We start from the raw sequence: 22,896 nt of genomic DNA, 5'->3' as shown, positions 1-22,896 counted from the left end.
AAATTAATCTTAGTTTTGAAAATTTGATATAATTTTATTAATTAATAATGTATAAGGTTTACTTTAAAAAAAATGAATGGTCATGGGATTGAATTGTGCCTCATCTTACTTCTCTAATTTATTTTTGTTAAAGAAAATGTATTAATACTTTTTGAAATATTTTACAGTTTTTATCTAAATTTTTTAATTTTAATACTTTTTAAAGTATCTTAACATTGGTTTTTGTTAAAATAACTTCAGTTCAAAATATTTAGAACTAAGATTTAAATATTCTTTGAAACCTTATAGTTAAGTATTATTTTGTATGGACTGTTATGAAGTCGAAACTTCCTAGTCTAATAAAATATAGAATTAAGAATTCTGGTCTGTTGATTTAGGTACAAAATAATTTATAAATAAATTTTTACCAAGTTTGTAAAACTTTGTTACCACAATAGGCACATTGCACTGCATTGCAGAAATCTGGTAAATAAATTTTTAAGTACATACTTAATTTACTAATGATAAAAGTACATAATTTAGTTAGCTTATACTTAAATCATGATCAAGTTAGGTTTGATAAGTATAGCTATAAATTATAATAGCATTTATCAATTTGTTATATTTTATTTATTATGTAATTTAATTTTGTTTTAATTCCTATTCTATGGCTTATAGATTTAGTTATACTCAGTCATTTAATACTTAATTATTCAAGCTATGCGATTGTCTAAAAAATTAGTACTCTAGTCTACATTGGTACGAATTTGAGTTAAAGATTTACTTTAGACTAAGGCATAGAATATAGAGGTATTAAGTACCTAAGAATAATGAAAATTAATTATCCAAATCATTGTTATTCAATCAGTGTGTTGCCCAAGCCGGTAAGTTCAAATTTGTCACGAAGTATATAAATGACAAAATGTAGGTACAAACATTTTTGACTTTACAAAAATCGATATTTGATATAGTTATTTATTTATATGATGCTTAAAGATAAGTTGACTGTTATTATAGACATGTATTATTATTTTTTAATGTTATTTTTAATTTTACATTATTTATTAAAATTATCATTATTCTGTTTTTTTTTTTTACTGTGTCAAAAAGTACCTATAAAATATTTTAATATTTGTCGCCATAATACAAGTGTTGAGAATCACTGATCTAGATAATCTAAATAGAACTTTGATGGAAAATTGTATATATTGACAATAATAATATATTGGAATTACGATTCATGAAATTTTGTAGGTAATGAAAGATACCTATTTTTTTTAAGCGATTAGCTCATGCTTATATTTATTGACAGACTCTGTATAAAATCAGGGAAATAGTTCTGATAACAAATATTTAATAGTTTTAATGTTTCAAAATATAATCCCAGGAAATAATATTTTTGAGATTAATTGAATAGTACTATTGATTATATATTTAAATGTAAAAACACTAAAAAGTAAAAACTATTTATAAATACTAGTAGTATTTATAATCAATGGTAGTAGGTACTCTTGAGTTATGAAAAATAAACTGTTAGAAAATATACTTAGGTATATTCAATTTCCGTTTTTCGTGTTTTTGATTTTATGTAGATGATATAAATGTGATAACTTAAACATTTTTGAGTGATAACATTTCTCGTGGTGGTTCGATTTTGCTAATAGATAATAGGTATTAGACTTATTAGTTATTAGTATACATTCACCATTCACTCGATAATCAAGTAACAAGATGACGTGTTACGTATTTACTATTTAGTGAGATTTCACGTTAGGCAGTCGTTGGAATGTTGGATATTTGTAATTTTTATATTATTAAATTTTTCAAGCAATTTTTATAAGTATAAGGTCTATGATTTTTACAGTGGTGCGAGCGGTATCCTTTTTTTATCATATTTTGTAGAGTTAACACTATCTTTTGTAGGAGTTAACACTATGTTTATGTAGGAGATTACATTTCATTTATTGGAGTTTACCACTTCCCGTAACTTTTCCCAAATTTCCTTGTACATGATGGATACGATTCGTCGTGAAGTAGTCATTTGCAAAGACGTATTGCAGGTAATATTAACCTTATTTTGAAAACTAAAATATTAAAATACTGAAATTGTTTAAATCAACTTAATTTGAAAATCGTGTTATTTTTAATAGTCAATAACATTTTAAATTTTATCTAGGGCCTAGAGAAAATTGGCTTATCAAAAATCAACGCATTTGTCCTATTAGGGGTTAGCATTGATGTGGAAAATGTATTCAAAACCTATATAATTGGTTTTGTGGACTCGTTTTTCAACGTAGATGACAACTGTCCTCACAATTTGAATACCTGTGGTTTGGCAGGAAATGCTGATCTAATTGAAAATGTCCAGGAATATTTGGATAATGTACATACATGTATTTCTTAAATTGAAATCCATTATTAATTATTGCTAATTATTAAAATTTTAATTTCATTTTTAGGATCAATTTAATGAAAATTATTCACTTTATTTGAACATAGTCGGTTCACAAATAAATCTTTGGGAGTTAAAAAAAATTGATGATGCTATTCAATCTGAAAAACTCGAGTTTCAAGTTCTAACAAAAAAAGAATTAAGCAATAATTTATTATATTTTAGAACTTGTATGAAATTAGAACTTGACAGAAGAATTAATGATTGTGACTCTTTATATACTGCAAGTTTGTTAGAAAAAAAGGTGTGTTTATAAATACTGAGATTACTTTAATAATAAATTATCTAAGAAATCAATAATAAAAAAAAATTTATAATATTGAATGGTGATAGAATATGTTTTTGGAAAGTGATTTTAATCACAATATTGATATAACTAATAAAATAAGTTTCTAAATTCTAAATTATTATATTTATATCAAGAAGAGTAACTGTGATAGTCAAAACAGTATAAGATACAACTTGTGTTTTTTTGATATTTTATTAATTTTAAATTAAATATGAAATTCTTAATACCTTACTAATTTTAATGTATACCGTAATTATAAGTTTAAAATGTTTTATTTGTTTTAGATTGGTTTAAAACCTCTTTTTTATATTAAAGAAAATAAACAGTATTTTGGAAAATTAGAAGAAAACAAAACTATTGATGGAATAAAAGTAATAACAAATGAGTTGGATTATGAAGTTTTAAATATAATTGTGTATCAAAATTTATCAAATGTACCAACTGAAAACACAGATATATCTGATTTTCCTATAATTCATCAAACAAATGGTACAATTTAAATTAAACATATTTAAATCCAATGGAAAATTATGAGTTAAATATGAATTGTTTGTTGTTGTTTTTTAGAACCTTTTGATGAAGAACTTGTTTGTTGTCAGCTAGATACTTTATGCGTGGTTCCTAAAAGAGCCACATATACACAGGCATACAATTTGATTTATGGTAGTATACTCAAGAATGTTCAATTAATTCAATCATTTTTGGTTTCAAATCCCAAAGATCTCCCTGTTGTTCATCATTTCTTGCCTGATGCATTATGCCATTTCATAACAATCGTTTGTTCACACAATCAGATAGATTCGTTTAGTATGTATATTATTAATACATTAAGAGTACTAAGATATGTATGCAAGGGCGCCCATTGGGGGGGGGGGGCAGGACAAGGCACTTGCCCCCCCCCCTGGAAAAAATATTACCACAATATTACCTTATTACCGAGGCAAATTATTTGTTGAAATCACTTTTAAGATATGAAATAAATATAAAAATATACTCATTGTTATCGTATATTAACATCATAGATAGATCGTATTCTGTAGTCTGTATAACCTATACGTAAAATAATTTATCGCAGATAATTAGTGGTAAATCTGTAAAGATCACAATATAGGCACAATATTTTAACCTAATGCAAACAAGGATACTTTCATTCAGGATGTCATTAATATGTTTGGAATAAAACGAAGAAATTGACAGTTCTTATTTACTGATACCGAATAATATACTTAATTATATTATTTAATTTCTATTTTTTTATATACTTATTAAAATTATTATTTATTTATTTATTTATTTATTCATATGACAATTATTATATATTTATTTATTTATTCGTATGGCAATTATTATATTAATACACTATATATATATATATAAATAAAAATATAACATGCATGTATAGTGTATACATTTATATGTGAAAAATAACATTAAATCTTTATTATCTTACATTCGAAAATTTTTTTATTTTGACCCCCCCCTAAAATATTACCTATGGGCGCCCATGTATGTATGTTATTACAAGCAGTTCATTATTATTTTATTACTAATGGTATTTTATACAATAGTCAATTGGAAAAATATAAAGAAGTGTAAAAATAGTGCATTTTAGTGTTGACCAGTTATTGCTCGACCAAAAATGTGTTATTGATAATTGCTTTTATTTAAAATTAGACTACAGTAGTCTACAGTTTTTTAAACAAATTAACTTACTTAGGTTTTTATTGTGACTTATTAATTATTGGTTGCTTACATAAAATAATTAAAAAATTGATTTTACTTTTTATGATTATGTAAGTAGAAATTGAAGATTTTTAAAAATGATTTACAGATAACACAAGATACTAATGTATTTATGAATTACTTTGTAATATAGTATGTTATTGAGTTCAATTTTATGTTATTAAAATAATAATGGTTAATTGTTTTTTTTTTTTTGATAGGTAATTTAAGAAAAAAATTACACAATGCTTTTCATTTATCCATGAATAGACCATTATTTCGTATATCAAATACTTATCAATTTGATGTTAAGCCAGCTTTAAATGATGATGGACTTTTGACAAATGTACATGAAGGTCTGTCTCCTTCAGGAAGTAAGTAATAGAAAAAAATGTATTATTATCAGATGGTTTAAGGTGTTAGGTATCTATTATTTGCAAACTATGTACGTTTAGGCAGCAACATGACATTAAACTTGGGAAGAGAGGAAGAGTTACAAGAACTGTTCCGAAGAATGGATTATGTTTTATTGAGGGGATGTGATATGGATATGAATAGAAATAAATAAAAAGTAAAACAAATATGAAATCAAAGGAATAATAACTGAAGAAATAATAAAAAAGAAATCAATAAAAATGTAATTTAATGTTGTTGATGTTTTATAAAATGTAAATGAGTTTAATGTGAGAATAGATATTGAAACTTGTGTTTGAGATTTTAAGGGCAATTTAAAACAAAAACATAATTTTGTAATTGAAATCTATCAAAAATTATTAGTTTTATTGAAAATATGATTTTAAATACTATAGTTATATTGTTAAATTATTTTCTTTTTATTAAAGTTGAATAAATGCATTTTATAATATTAAATTGTTTTCTATCATCTTCACTGTTATTATTGTGTTAATTGGTTAATACATTTTATTTTTCTAGTAAAAAATGGAAAAAAATCATTAATTCAGGGTACATATACATTTTACCACTATGGTCAAGGTGGTTTTAACGATCATCAGTGGGGTTGTGCATACAGATCTTTACAGACATTATATTCTTGGTTTAAGTATGTATTTTAAATCAACATACATTGTAGTTACTATGATATGGATATTAAAAGACATAATTAAATCTATCATCTAGAATATTTAAAATTAAGTTAAATGTGGGTATTATGTATCTAATTTTAATATTATCTATGAATATTTAATATCAGTGATCAGTTTTATCTACCATAGATAATTTTTAAAATGTCTTTCCTGCTTTAAAAGAGTTTTTTAAATTTAATAATTGACAAACTAAATTCAATTATTATTTTTTTCCATGTTTTAATAGGTGGCAAGGATGGACTAATAAACCAGTGCCTTCTATTCGTGACATACAACAAATTTTAGTTGATATGGGTGACAAAAGTAAATCATTTGTTGGTTCTAGTGATTGGATTGGTTCAATGGAAGTTTCTTTTGTATTAAATGCACATTTGGATGTCACATGTCGAATAATGTCTTTGCGACAAGGAGATACATTAAATTCAGTGTGTCTTGAACTGTCTGAACATTTTGATAGACATGGCACTCCTGTGATGATAGGTAATAGAAGCAATGGTGGTATAATTTCATTATATTATCTTTATCAATGTTTTAGGCGGCGGAGTGCTTGCTCATACTATTTTAGGAGTAGACATCAATGAAGAACTGGGTGCCGTTAAATTTTTGGTTTTGGATCCTCATTATACAGGCTCTGACAATATAAAAAGTATTCATGGTAAAGGAGTTTGTTGGAAGGATGCATCATTTTGGAAAAAAGATACATTTTATAATCTTTGTTTGCCATTAAGTTTAAATGGCATATAATATAAATATTTTATAGTTTTTATTTTATTTTGTACTGTTATTAATTATAACTAATCGTTATTTTATATTATCATTTATAGAATGCATTTATATGTATCAAATTCAACTGAATCATAATTACTAAAATAAAAAAGTTTATAAAAATAGAAAAATAATATTGTTAATACATTTGATTAAAATGTCAATTTTTGTGTTCTTAAAAATTATTCCAATTAATAAACGACTGTGATTTTAGTTATTTTTTTTATAGTTAAACATATATTAAAAAAAAAAAGTCAATAAATACATATTTTTGATTTTTGTATTCTAAGTTTAGTAAACCATAGTTCACTAACTAAAGTTTAAATTATATTTTTGAGTAGAACACTTGTAAATCCTTAGATTTTTTATTATGGATTGTATAGTTTTTATAAGCTATCAAGTTGGTTTTTGGTATGACAAACAGATGTAAGATTGTAATTGAAATACAATTGATATCATTATATTGGTTAATAACAAAAATATGATTAATTTGTTGAAAGTTCTTCTAAATTTATTTTTAGTTAAACTAAATTAGTTAATGAAGGTAATTGCATAGCATCTGTTGTATAAGTATTTTCTTATTTTTATGCTTTATTTAAACCCATTAACAAATCCAACAACTATAGGAGATTTTTTTCTTTGTAAAAACATGTGTTAAACTGACGAGTTTGCTGTTCAACATATAATTTCTCGTATAATTTTTTTAATCTTAGACAAGAAAATGTTTTTTTACATGCTGGTTATAAGCACTAGATAACAATATTGAAGATCTAAGGTCACAATATTTTATCATAAGCTATTTAAGTTAGATTTTTAACAAAATCTCAAAAATGTGCAAATTATTTTTTAGTTGGAAATTCATAAAAATAATAAAATTGTTTTTACATCTAAAATTTGTAAACTTATTACAAGGTTCTATAAGTTTTTCAACTAGCACAAAAGAATAAATAAATTCTATCTAAGTCAAATTAATTTTATGAGCTTTTGAAGTTCATATGTTTACAACAAAAGATATTCATCCATAAAATAATTATTTAACCATAAACGATTTTTATTTTTTCTGTTAATTCAAAAACATATAATAAACTGTAGATTTTTGAAATTTTTACTTAATGTTTATATTATCATTTTCTATACATTGTATAATTTTAAAAATATTTTGGTATTTTTTGAGACAAATTTTTAATTTAATTAAGTTTTTTTCCTATAAATATTGATCAAAAATTGTCCACTGGGTTAAAATTTTTAAAAGCTTAATACAAGATCTTTTAAAAATTGTTTCTGTTTGAGTATAAATACTATAAAATATATAGGCACAATTTTTTTCACATGTATTTGAAATTAAAATTTTTATAAAATTCGTCAAAATTACGAAAATTGACTGACTTAAAGAGTTTTTTAGTAAAAAATATATAAAATCCTTAATTTGTATATATAGTATAGCTAAGGTATGTCATGTGAACAATGGGAATTTAACATTATGTTCTCCATAAGTAGTTTTCACTGTAACTAAAAAATATACAAACAATATTATTTTTTATATATATTTGTAATTTAAATTTGGACGAAATAACAAATTTTAATGATGAATAACAATGTTGATTATTTTGTTATTACTCAAAAACATTATTTGTTGGGACTTATAATTTATATATTTTAAATTGTATTATATCAGATATACAGATTATAATGTTAATTAACATCCAACTCTTTTATTTCTTAATAATTTTTAATTAAATTTATTTATTGCAATTTATGATTATTATTAATTTTGTATTTTCAATACAAAACTTGTACTATATTTACTGTGAGCTCGTTATTAAACTGACAAAATCTGATAATACACTCATTATAATATTGTCACTGACACGGTTGATGGAGAATCATCTATAAAGATTGCAACAATACATTACTCATGGAGATTATGTATAAAGCAAAAAATAAATAAATAAATATCCTTCGTGATTAAGCCTTTATGAAATCGAGTGTCCAAAGAACAGCGAAATTCAACTGTCACTCTTTTGGAAAAATCATCTATGTGACTTGGGGCTATAATTTCATATCAACAATGATTGACGGGCATTTAGATTAAACATAATAATACAAATGTAGGTCAAAACCATATATTTGACAGTAGTAAAGTTAAATTGCTTGAAAATTACGTCTTCGCCTCATCTTTGGAACTTTTGGTGAATTGTATATTATTTTTATGTTTATTTCCTTACACAAATCAATTTCTAGCTGTTTTTTTAAGATTTTTATTTTTAAATAATTAATAAACAATGTAGAATTAATTATTCATTATCTATTAAAATAGATTAATTATTATTCATCACTTATTAGCTTATCATGGTTTTTTAAATAAAAATAAATATTATGAGAAGTTTTATTTTTTGATGTACCTATTTCTATTATAACAATAACGTTTATAATGTTTGTTATGTTAGACATATTGGATTTTATTTTTTAGTTGAAACTGGATTACTGTAGTCCAAAAGTCAACAGTATCACTTTCTGTTGACTATCGGATATCTAGTAATTTCTCTGTATTTATTTCTTTGTCTCGTTCCTGTTAATTGTTATAAGATATTTCGGGGGGTCTAGTTGATTTTTTTTATAGATTTAATTCTGTTCTTGTGTTTTTATTTTTCAAAATTCCAAAAAAAAATATAGGTTTAAACCAAATTAAATGACCAATTTTCAGAATTGATATTTTTTGAAAAGTGTTTATTAATTTCTCGTTCATAAAAAAGAATTTATTATTCTTTTGTACTTAAACAATTAATACTGTTTTCTCGTTAAAACATTATTGATTCAATTATAGTATTAACTCATCGTAGGCTTACTAAACCTCATATAATTTTACAAATGTCTTGAAAAAAAGTTTACAAATAAATCTTAAAATAATGTTATTATAATTTATTGCATAAAAAGTGAAATTTACATTAATATTTTCAATTACTAGCAATATTTTTTAATATGATTAATAATATTACAATCTCCCGTGGATAACCCGAAAACCGTGTTTTACTCGGTTTGTAAATTTAATTCATTCTTATACTTTCTAAGATTCTGAGTAAAGCAAAAAATAAGATGTATTGGTTATATAGTATATACAATATATTCTTATTAATTTAATTATTAATATAAATTATAGTGTGGTTTCTTTAAGCTTACTTTTTAAATTTAATGATAACTTATTTTATTTCATAAAATATAAAAATATTTTTACTGGAACATATAATCTAAAAGCTTTAGTTTATAAAAGTTATATTTTTGATTTTTTTAACGAAAAATAGGATTAATATGTTACAAAACGTATCACAAAGTTACTTATAAAGTAAATGTATAAGGTTATATTATTGTGTATCCGCTTGTGTTATTTACCTTGTTACAACTAACCGAATAAAACGTATCGATATTTTGGATTTGTAGTATTTGTACGCTTCGAGTCCTTGACGCTGTAAGTTTTAAAACTGTTGAAGCAATAAAAAGTAAGAATTATAAAGGTACATATTTTGTTTTGTTTCAAGATTTTGGTTGAATGAAAAATTTAATGATTAACTAAAATATAAATAAAAAATAATATATTAATATAGAATTATTTGTTAAAGCCACACAATTTCCGAATACTTGTTGATCAATTTTTTAAAAATATTTTAGACTCAAATTATTTTTATTGCTTTATTGAGAGTAGTTTTTAATAAATTATATTTAATCTAGTTGGTTGTTTTTGTTATAAAAACAGAGTAAGTACTAGTTATTTTTTAAATAATTAAGAAAAACTATGAAGTCAAAATATTTTGAAAATTTTATCATGAATAGAAAATGATAAAACATTTGATGAAAATTTCAAGTAGGTAACTACGGTTATTTTTTGTCGAGTTGCATAAAAAAAAACCAAATAGATTTGTCAAAAATTGGATTAGGCGTAAAAATTTCAGTTTTTTCTTAACTTTTTGTTTTGAAAAAGGCTGATAATAAAAACAAGGGCGCCCATAGAAAAATTCTCAAGGGGGGGACAACATTTTAATTATGTCCATGAAATGGGAAGGGGTTTACAATTTAACATTATACTATTATATTTTATATATTAAACTGGAAAATTATGAAATAATAATTATTTAACCAATTAACCATAAAAGTTATTTATTGAATTTTTATTTGATTAATAACATAAATTTATTAAAATATTAATTTACAAATAAAAATTTTAACACCAAATATATTTATTACTTATTCTATGTATTCATTCGTTTTATCATCAATTTTTTCTCTATGCACGTTTATCATTCATAATCCATCAAGTTTATTTTCACTCATTGTAGATCTTGTGTAAACAATTTTTCAACATTTTTTAGGGGGGGGGGCATGTCTCTCCCTTGCCCCTCCCATATAGGCGCCCTTGAATAAAAATAAATAAAACATTTTATTGTTGGAAACAAGTTAACGTTAGTTCAAAATAGTGTTTCGACAGCTACTAATAAAAACAGGCATGGCTGAAACATAGTCGGCAAGACAATGCGTTTCATCATTTATCATTTTCAACGAAACTTCTAATCACCGGGCACTGTCGGTCGCCGAATTTTGTCAGCTATTTGTAATGGGGAGGGGGGATGAAAAAATTAAATATTATCTAAATATACCAAAAAAATATACACATAATAATATGTATATTTGTATTATTTGTATATATAAATAAATTTATATATTGCTATTTAAAACAAAATCAGTTACTGAATGAGTTGGCCATTCCTAAGACGGATAAGATAAATTAGGTATAGATAACTAGTACAATAATAATGTGTAAGATTTACATTATAATAGAATATACTTGAGATTATAATTATGATAAAAAATATTTAAATCTAGCTATAAAAATGTCCATTATTTAGAGTGCTCTGTATTTAGAGGTTTTTTTTTTTATAGATAAGTAGGTAGTGAAAATGTTACCATTCTTGAAAAAATTTCCGCTATTTAGAATTTAGAGGTATCCGTTAAAGGAACTTTTCAAAGTTTCATAGTCCTTGAATACATTGTTAGATAATTTGTAATATTAAATAATCGCCACATGTTTTTAGATCACCACATTATGTATAATTTAATAAGATATATTTACTTGAAGTGGGTATATTTTAAACAAATCTCAGAGAAATTTTATTTTATCAGTGTGTTAATCGAAATAAGAATAAAACTAAAATCATTTTAGAATCCAATAGTTTTTGCTTCCTCTATTGGGATTTTATAAGAATCATAGACTTTTTGTCAAATTGAATTACGTCAATTGAGTATTTGAGTGTATATAATTGTCTGTATAGTGTATACAGTAAATCCTAATATGACACCACATTGAATAGTCATAATATGGTTTAACTAAAAAAAAAGTATTATAATGTTTTTTTATCTGTGATTGTTAAACTGTATTTAATTAAAATGAGTTTTATGCATTATTTATATTATTATTCGTACTTTACAAATATAGAAAATTATTTGCAAATTAAAATATATGTATTTATAAAATGTTATTACATATTATTTATTTAAAAATTTATAATTTATTTTTTATTTTTGTATATTGTTTTAACATACTTATAACCTATTGAATATTTTTGAAATGTTAAATTATATAATTAAATACAAACATACATACCTAATATAATAATAACTATGCATAATTATAAACTATATAATTTAAAGTAAACATTTAATGTTAAAACTGACATTTTTATTATATTTTGTACAATAAAATATTAGTCTTACAATCGACGAGTCGTTATTTAATCCTGGAATAAATATAAACGACTTAATTATTTTATTACAGCATATTAAAATATAATTAAAAAAAAAAAAATTATAATTCATAATTTACATGTATAAAATCTTATTGAAAAATTCTTAAAAATATATATTTATAATAGGAAAAAAATGTTTGAAATATATATTTATTAAAAAATAAAAATAAATATTTCAAACGAAAAGTAATAAGAATACGGTTAATTTAATTAAATTGTTTTCTTAGTATTCAAATATTTTTTTATAAAGTCAAACGTGGAAACTAATTAAAATGGTTGTATGTGGTTATTGAAAACTATTATTCTTGGCGCCGACGCTGAAGATCAGCATCTCTATGGCCCAACATTGTGGGCCTGACCGCTGTTGCTGTGCAACGGGCGCTCAGTAAATAACATTCCATTTCGTCTAGGGAATAACGTGCGTACTTCGTGAAAATCATTTGATGAGGTAAGTCTTGCGTTTAGTTTAATAATTTATAAAAAAAATTGTATCATTTTCTGTAACAATTTTTAGCAGTATAATATTAATTTCTAAATATTTTAGTTTATCTCTAAGCCTTATTTATTTAATATTAATGTTTAAAAAATTAATTTATTCACATGGTAAATGATGCACTAGTATGTATTATTTATTTATCTTTTGCTGTAAACGAATTATAGATATAAAAATGCATTCACAAAATAATTGGTTAGATTTTAATTTAATTTTATTGATTTTAACTTTTTAAATGATTTCCACTCCATAGAAAAATTTATAGGTACTTATTATTCATAATATTTATGCTACCCATGTTATATTTTGTAGCTTAATGTATAAAATTATAATTTTTTAATTTTTTTTGTATATTTTAGCTTAAATTATAAAATACTTTATAATAAGAAAAATATATTTTAAATATACTGAAATTATAAATAATATATAAACTAAAGACTATACATTTTATTAAAATATCAAAATGATAATTTAATTGTTATTGTTACGTTTATTATTTTCTTCATATAATACTATAGATTTTTATAAATATTGGTCAAACTAACAAATATTTTTAATAGTATATAAATAAATAGATTTGTTTTGATTTATTGTCTTATGTGATTTCATTGATTTGTATCTGTACTTTTTTTTAAAGATAATTTATATATTAAATTTTTCCATATAGTTATCAATATAAAAACTGTTTATTTGTAAATGTTTCTTTTATAAAAAAACGTTATTAAAATTCAGATTTTAAAAATTTTTAGGTAATTTTCAGGTTAAATATAAATTAATTACCCATTAAATATATGTATATAACTTATTTTGATTACAAAAATAAATTTAATAAATATATGTATAAGTTGTATTTTAAATTATACATTACTGAACATTTTACATTTAATTGTAAATGAAAAATGTATAATTGATTTAATTTTTAAGTCATATGGCAAATTAGCCAAATAATTATGATAAACAGATGAATTTATTAAATGTTTAAAAAAACATAGCATGCATAATGTACTGATTTCCTCTATTTAAAACATAAATAATGTAGATAATCTATACACATTTTATAAAAATATTATACTCATACAAATTATAAATTGTTTCATTGCTTAAGGTAAATCATATGATAAATGATTTAATGTGTAATTATTGTATCAATATTAAAAATAAAAATACTTAAGTGTAATTATTAATTAATGATAAAATATTTAAGAAATAAAATAATAACAGTGTATGTTAGTTATTTTATTAGGTGTGATTTTTAGATTGGTTTTTAATTTGTATTGATGTTGTAAAGTTATTTAGGTACATTTAAAAAATATAAATTTATATAATTAAATGTTATAATTATAGAATTATACTGATAAAAGTTTATATTAACTGGTAATAAATATTAAAATAAGGTTATATTTCAAAAATAAAACATATTGTATTTGCTGATTATTAAATATTGATTGGTTACAATTTCTGGTAAATTAAAACTTCTATGTTAAATATACTGTGTCATGATATTTATTCTAAGTTTTTAAATTGATAAAAAAAAAATTAAATAAGATAGAAATATATTGAGTTTTAAATATTCTGTATAGGTTTTATCAATAATGATTTATGGGTGCATTTTTTTTTTTTTATCATATTATGTGATAAACATTTTTTCTGGCATTAAAAATTATTAAAAATTAAGCTTTATCAGAATTAATTTCTATGGTATTAACTATTAATGTATAAACATGTACTATTTTTTTTTTTAGTTTTACAGTATTATTAACCTAAGATTTTTTTTTCAAAACATTTTTTTTCAATAATTAAAAATCTCTTAAAAACGTCATTAAAATATAGTAAAATGTTTAAAAACAGTTAAGTAAAGTCAATACTATAGATTTAAAATTTTAAAACAATATACCTATTATATATTTTATTAAATAAAAAATATTTAAAAAAATTAAAATTAAAATATTTTCATATTTTAACAATAATTCCGTATTAGCACTTATCAAACAGTTTTACCAAATATATATGAAATATATTTCGGGAAAGACCCCGTTTACCCAAAAATAACTTTTTGCTTTTTGCCCAAAAATAGTATAGCACTTTTTGACCACATTTTTATAATACACACTTTAAATTATTTATAAATAAATTACAAATTTAATAGTTATATTTTGATAATTTATATTTTTTATATTAAATTTTTTTTTGAATTTATAATATTTTTAATATAAATTCATCTTCTTTTATTTTTAACACAATAGTGTATTAAACGAAAAATATGTACTAATGCATAAAGCTAAATGGCTTTATGAAACTAATTTTCACAAATAAATAATAAAGTGTGTATTATAAAAATGTGGTCAAAAAGTGCTATAATATTCTTGAGCGAAAAGAGAAAGGTCATTTTGGGCGAAAAGAGTCCCGTCCATTACCTCGGGTACAAGCCTAGCCTATAAAGGGACGACCAACGTACACTAGTCGTTTAATAAAATATTTAACTTTTATAAATAAAGTTCTCAAATGTATTATGAATAACTTACAGTGTTAATAACAGTTGTAGAATTTATAGAAATTGTTTCGATAAAAGGTGTCAATGGTAATCTATCATATTTTATTTTGTCACTCATTATTGTCATTTTACAAATTTTATATTACAAAACACTACTATTTTGCACCGATGTGTAGGAAGTGATATGATTATTTATCCATCTATTAACTGGTCTTATTATTCTGTCTGATTATAATTTAATTCTTGATAATATTAACTAAAATACAAGAAAATACTATGAATACTAAATATTTTATGAATAATAAAATATAAAATAATTTACGTTTAATTTGAATTTTATAAGTTGAATAAATAGATATTTGGTACTAATAGCAAAATTGGCTTTTTTCTTATAAGTCAATAAAGTAAGATTTATACATAGTAATAATTTTATCTATTTTTCTTACTTAGATGTAAAACTTTTTTCTATAAACACTTTTTAGTTTAATACAGTGGCATATTTAGAACTTTATCTTGAAAAAGAGATGTATGTATAATATATTTATCCGAAATTCTCCAAGGTTACTTAAATATTTTGATAATTTTATAACAAAATACGTTGCCAAAAATTATATGTTATATGTATAAACCGTTACCTGGTAGGTTAAACGTATTTTACCACTAAATATTATACATTGTTAATATTACATTTTAATTATCATAATAATTCACATGTTATTATTAAAAAAAATGTCAACACATAAAAATTTTAATAATTGTATTTTATACAAAATATTATAATTATTATACCTATTATAATTTATAATTATAAAATGTAGTATAGTATGTAACAATATTATACATAATATTATAAAGTGTTTATATTTAGGTTTATTTTCTCAGGATTGACATTAGGCATTTAATCATTATTTATTATTGTTATTTGACTTAAAAAATACTCATTAATGAACAATAATTATTACCTTGAAATGCAAAAAAATAATTTTAAAAAACATCAATACATTACCCCCGACCGACATAATACACCACTGGTTTAATAGTTATAAGACAAATGATGATAACGAAAATGTCCAGATAATTTTTAGCTCATAATAGTACTTAAGTATAGTTATATTTGGCTAGCTGAGTAGTTGATTATATAGAAAATATAAAATACATTTGTAAGGAAGAATGAAGTAGAATATGTGTTGTTCTTTCTTTGTATCCACAAATTTAGATATTACCCACCATCATTAAACAACTAATGTTGTTGAAGATTGGCATTTAAAACTTATGAAAATAATGGTTAGTATTTTATATAATTATATAAGTTATTATAGTAGTTACTATGTACACGTATCAAAGCTCTTTTCAACATTTGCAAATGGAGCGAGATAATTTGGAAAAGTTTACCCTGATGAAAATTCAATATGGATACGTAAAGAAAATTAATACTGCCAAGTTAAAAAAAAATCATTACAAATTGAGCTTTAAGAATAAATTTAAATTAAATAAAAGTTGTACGACTTAAATGAAAAAAAAATAAAATATGTGTTGAATACAATTTTAAACTACAGGAATATTTTATATTTCTTTTTATAAATTTTTCTGTGGTACACTCGTACATTGTATAACAAATATTTTAAGTTTATAAGAATATTTAATAATTAAAAATTAGTTAACCTAGCTTTTTAATTTTTTATTATTTTTAAAGTTTTACTTGAATAAAATCTTGAAATTTGATTTATTTATAGTAAAAAATAAAATAAATTTATTTTTGTAGTTTAACTACTTAAAATATTTTTGAAATATTTTCATTATATAAATTAACTTTTGAATAAATTATCCTAAGTTTTTAAATAAATAATGTAATTTTACTTAGAATAATATGGAATATATTAAATTATATGTCAAGTTTTAGAAGTGCTCAGTTTAATTTAATAGATAATTAACTATAAAGAAGGCTTAGGGCTATTGTTGTTAAAACTTATTACTCTAAACAGCATGTTGAAAATTTGTAACGCCTATATCTCAATAATTTTCGTTTTGAAAAAGTATTTGCTTTTCTTAACACGTTGGTTGAGTTACATTTTTTTATTTTTGTTCTTTGAATTGTAATAAATATGAATAAGAAATTAAAAAAATTCGAAAATCTCAAGCTAAAATGTTCTATGAACTAATAACAATTTTAAAAATAATCTTTAAAACATAGAGACATCTTAGGATCTATGGTAGTCGCGAGTTATTTTCAATATTTTACAAATATATTTCAATAATATTGTAATAGATAACAGTACACGTGTAATACTAATAATATACTTAATAGTTTATGCATAAACTAAAGTATAGACGTAATGTTGGATCTTATATGCTCACTATTCATCTACCGCTTTTAAAGATGTCATTGTCACAATGGAGCGTACGTAATTCGAGTGTAAAAACTTAGTATGTGAACTAACAACATTTGGTACATATTTACAATAGAATGACGATTTTAGAATAATAGTTTATCTATAAAGCGTGTTACATCGTTTTTATTTTTTTCACAATGCATAGTGGAAGTAAATTCAATTCTAGCTTGGAAAATTTTTTTTTCTAAATAAACTTTTTAGGACGTAATTCATTTAAAAAAATATTTTTCAAATATTATACAAAACAAAAAATTTCCAATTGGTTTAATTAATTATTATTATGCTCTAAATTTTTAAATAATTTTTACAAAGTTATGGATGTCTTCACCATTATCATTATCATAATTTTTATCATTTTTGATTACATCAATGTTTCTAATATCCAATAGTTCAAATGTTTTTACTGATAATTTTTCTTCTATAGTTTTAATACTTGATCGCAATAATATAATCACCGGGTCTGATGATACTAAAAGGATGTGTATTAGATTTTCTATAGTTTTTTCACGAGTTGTTTTTCTGGAATTGTGTTGACAAAACCTTCAGAAATCTTTATTATGAGCCTCTTGTGCTTCTTCTGTTGCATCATCTATGGGAACAAATATAGTGTACTTTATTGTATATGATTCATGTATTAAAAACTTGTGTCTTAAAGTAATTTGAAACCAACGATATTTTTTGAAAAAAATATTCAGCAGTTTATCTGGTAAATATTTCAAGTTTGTCAACATTAATTTGGTATCCTCTGGAAACAGTCACTAGCATTTTTGTAAAAAGATCAATTTAAATCCAGCCTACCTTAGTTATTTATAAAACTTTTTGTATGAATAAAAACGACGTAAAATATTCTCAGTATTTTATATTTATGCTCCCTGGACAGCCTATTTAATTTTATACCCATTTTCTCCATGAATTTAAATGAATTCTATTTTTTATTTCTTCAACTCATTTATTTTGTTCTTTACTTGCACCTTTAATTGTTGAAGATTGAAGTTCAATGTTATACGCAATTTTCAACATAAATTCTAATTAATTAACCCATACGTGCAACACTGACTGTCCATATTTCATATTATCTTCATTTACTTTAAAACTATATATTTTATTCAAATTGTTGATATTGGTTAGTTTACATTTACATATATAACAGCATTGGCTAAAATTGCTGGTTAAAGCATTAATAACTTTCCACCCACCATACTAAAAAAGTTTGAAATTTATAGTCAATGGTTTTTCATTAATTAATCATGATAAATGGTTGTAAATTTAAAATGTCATACTCAATAGATAGTCAATTTTATTTACCTCTTTTTTTTTTATAAATTTGGTTGTTTTTTTTAAACACATACATTTAATAGATCGACAATATCAAGTTGATGACGGGGATACATTTTCCAATTATTTATTTTTTCCTTATTTTAATTTTTTGTAATAATAGTTGTAAGGGGACAAATGAAAATAAAAATAAGTTTGAATCGGTAGACTCATCAATGTTATTTTGTGTCTTCTTTACACATACATTTTTATAATTTTCAAAAGTTAATATAGATTTACTGTAACCAAACCCACCACAAACACATTTACAAATTAACTCTACTTTGGAATAGCTTTCATCAAAATTATCATTATTGGGAAAATTCAAAGTTTTACTCAATTTTTTTATTGTATAATTTAATAGTGCTTGTAGTGAAATAGACGAACTTAAAAATGAAGTTAATTATAATTATTCTTATATTTTAATAATTATTCATATAGAGGAAAAACGGGGTAGCTCTGTACGACCGTACTAGAGGCAAAATTGTATGATAAGGTTTTCTGAAAATTGAGTCAAGGTAGAAAAAAATGATTGTTGTTTATTTATCCATGACACTATGTTTATTGTTATCGACAACGATTAACCTCATTTTTAGTAAATTCCCGCTCAAATTCCTATCATAAAAAAATTATAACTACTATTTTTTTTTTTCATATATTATAATTAATAATTTTTATATTTTGATGTAAAAGAAAACTTTGTCAAATTACGAAAAAGTAAGTACAAATTATTTGATGATATAATTTGGAGAAATATTAATCTATTAATACTTTTTACTTAATTACTATTAGTTTGAAGCCACCTACTGTGGTGCAAAAACATATGACATACGTGAACCTATGGTTAATTTAAAAGTAATATAAAGCATTATGCGAGTTATCTACAATAATAAAAAGTCAAAAAATAAATATTTTCAACACTAAATATCAGTTAAGTATGAAAATCACTCAAACAGTACCTAAAATAAATCTTTATTCCATAACTCCCCACTGATGCTTGTAAATAATAGGTATGGACGACATACTTATTTTATAAAAGATTATTTATGAATAATAATTTGTGATATTAAAAAAAAATTATCAAGGGTATTGTGTATCATCGATTATATTTCTACTATTTTAGACCATTAAACCATCACGCAGTCTTGCCCTAAGACTAATGCGATTTTATCCCACTTATAGGACAAAATCGTATTTTAAGTATTTTCGAAATTTGATTATTTTAATTTAGTGTTAAAATTTTTAAAAATTCTAAAATATTTTCGAAACTAATAATATTTGTAATATAATTATGCAATCTAATTTAAAATTCTTAAAATTTTGTAAGCTCTACAATGCTTAGAAATTAGTAGTACGATTCTACTTTACCTTCCCTACCACATACCTTTATCGCTAATAATTCTTTTCTTAAGATAACACCGTTCTTTGCCAAATTGATTTTTTTTTATGACGGGTAAATATTAGCATCTTTTGTTTCCAAGCTTATAGTATTTATATAATTACATTTTGACATTTTAGTATCAATAAGAAACGCTAAAGCTTTGTCATCCAAGTAAGGGGTTACTCCGGAATTGATTAATGATTTTTTAAATAATTTTTTCCGTTTTATTGGACAATTTGGTGTTAACTGTGTGGCTTGTGTGACTAAATTTGCGATAGCAAGCTTTCCCTCATTATATAGTTTTCTTTTCGCTGCGTATACTAGTTTTTCTGATGATATTCTTGTTGATAAACTGTGAAATTTTCTTCGTTTGGTTCTTTCTCTAGACAAACAAAAATCTTTAAGTGGGCGTCTTCACCTCTTTTCTAGTTGAAACAATGTGCGTCGATGAACGGAAAATATCAGTAAGATTAAATTCTCGTTAAACCAATTTTTATTGTTTAATTCAAAGTGCAATTTGTGGTTTTTTATTTTTTATTTATTGTACTACAAAATCCACTTATTTTATCAGGTGACTGATCTTCATAATTTAGTTCAAAATTTTGTTATAATGTTCTTAAAAATCACAGACTACGTGTTTAAGACACTTCCAGAATTTTTCGAAATTTCGAAAATGTCACCATTATTTAATTTACACATCGTTTTGAATATTTACACTGTCATGGCTCAATAACACGATACGACTAATACGACTTGATCAGCGATTTTACTATTTCTTACTATCATTGCAATTGATAAATTTATAACTAATCTCAAATAACTCAACTTATGGCAGCTTTTGGCAAATAAAAGTAATTAAAATATATATTTTAATTTCATATAAAAATTCTTTATTAATTCGTTTATATGAAATTGTACATTTATCAACATTGTACTTATTCAATATTATTATTCGATTCTTAGCATTTATTATTGGTCCATTTCATTTTGATGATTCGTTGAATTTAACATATTTATATAAATTCGATATAGCGCATTTCATTTGTTTAAAAGAAACAAATAAAATTCATATTAAATTTAGAAAAAAAAAATTCAAAAATGTGGTAAATTTTGCATGTATATTGTTTTAAGAATATTTTCAACAGAATGTGTGATATATAACAGTTTTTAGCGCAATAGTGGTTTATGTGGTTTCTTTTTTAAAATTTTTTTAAGCAATGGAAATTGAATTATTTTTTGCGAGTTTTAATCAACAAAATACTTATCTATTTGTAATATAAATCAGAAATAAAAAAATCTAAATACAAGTTTTAATTTACTTATGCAGGTGGATTATTAGTTAAATTTGAGACATATAATTTGTGTTCTATGTGTGTTATTAGTGATTACTTTGGTGAATTTGATAAATAATCATAATGCCGTAGTAGGTAGAGTTATTTTTTAATTACTGTTTTAACAGCTGTAAAGACTAGGTGCAATTTGAAATTTGTTTCGCTTTGCTCATAGGATTGTCGAAGAATTTTTAGAACCTTAAATATATACGGCTATTAGTAGATATAACAGGATGATTTATTAAACGTAAGATACTTATTATTTCAAAAGCTATTAACGTTTTTGAAAACATTTTTTACATAATTTAATGTCATTAAAATTTTTTTTAAATAAAATAATTTTTTTACTATTTTTTTTATAATTATTTATTTTTTACTTTTGTTAATTATGATATGTATTTTTTATTTTTTATTTTAAAGCAGAATATTTTTTAAGTGTTTTGATACGAGTACAAATCGAATTTTGGATGAATAGTTCATAATTTATAAATTAGTATTTAAGGTTTATATGAATAGAATGGAGTAGTATAGGAGTATCATAATATATATGTAGGTACATATAAAGCAGTGGCGTATTTAGGTTTTTGTTATGGGGGGGGGGATATGACTTTATAAATGAAGATACCAATGAGAATATTGTACAATATATCATAATATTTTAATTCTTGCAAATTTAATCAATAATTGATAAAAAAAAAAAAAAAAAATTATAATAATTTTTTAAATAATATGATGACTAATTATTTGTGTGTATATGTTACGGGCAAAGTGGAAAATTCGGACAATGTATACAATGCCCGGACATTGTATACAGTGACTGAGCATTGTATACAATGTCCGAGGTATATTGGGCAATGTAAATTGTGAAGTATTTATACATAATAATCTGCATAATATATTATGTTTTTATTGCAAATTATTAATATTACATTATTATACATAATTAATAATCATCAAATGATAAATTAGCTTAAATTATACATTTAAAATATTGTGAAGTACATTTATTCTAACAATTACATAATTAATGATTAATTAATTTTTATATTATTATTATTTTTATTTATACTAATTTATTTCAAATAATTTTAATTTTTTTTTTTACTAATAATTATACTATTTATACTAATTAATTAAAATAAAAATTCAATTCAATTAAATTATTTATTTTCACATAGTACTGCTTGAATAGCATTTTGATGTACATAGCCTATTTGCTGCTTTGCACTTATATTTTTGTGTTTTACACTTTTGCGCACATGTACACCGTTCGTTATGAGATAAAATATTAAATATATAATATAATAAATTATATGAGATAAGATATTTATCGGTTTCGTTATCGGGATATATAGTGCATTCACAAAATGCCATTAGTGTTTAACCAAAGGATA

The 22,896-nt window shown here is 22.8% G+C and overlaps 2 protein-coding genes across 2 annotated transcripts in view; both read left to right on the top strand.

Moving 5' to 3' along the window:
- The first annotated feature begins 1,663 nt into the window (after window positions 1-1,663).
- Window positions 1,664-6,400, top strand: LOC112596305 (ufm1-specific protease 2-like). Its single transcript, XM_025341910.1, has 9 exons — window positions 1,664-2,039; window positions 2,156-2,362; window positions 2,439-2,675; window positions 3,005-3,209; window positions 3,288-3,527; window positions 4,664-4,816; window positions 5,376-5,502; window positions 5,772-6,025; window positions 6,081-6,400. Exons 1-9 carry the CDS (start codon window positions 1,989-1,991, stop codon window positions 6,287-6,289), a joined length of 1,683 nt encoding a protein of 560 aa, XP_025197695.1. The 5' UTR covers window positions 1,664-1,988; the 3' UTR covers window positions 6,290-6,400.
- A 6,105-nt stretch (window positions 6,401-12,505) lies between these two features.
- Window positions 12,506-22,896, top strand: part of LOC112596337 (G-protein coupled receptor GRL101-like) — a 64,515-nt gene continuing 54,124 nt past the window's right edge. Inside the window, exon 1 of the mRNA XM_025341964.1 lies at window positions 12,506-12,550. The gene's annotated coding sequence lies outside the window, so the exon portion shown is untranslated. The remainder of the gene's footprint in view (window positions 12,551-22,896) is intronic.

Source organism: Melanaphis sacchari, unplaced genomic scaffold (assembly GCF_002803265.2).
Source record: "Melanaphis sacchari strain LSU unplaced genomic scaffold, SCAv2.0 Contig31_pilon_pilon, whole genome shotgun sequence".
In the NCBI taxonomy this organism is placed as follows: domain Eukaryota; kingdom Metazoa; phylum Arthropoda; class Insecta; order Hemiptera; family Aphididae; genus Melanaphis; species Melanaphis sacchari.
This window is presented reverse-complemented; position numbering and strand designations above follow the sequence as displayed.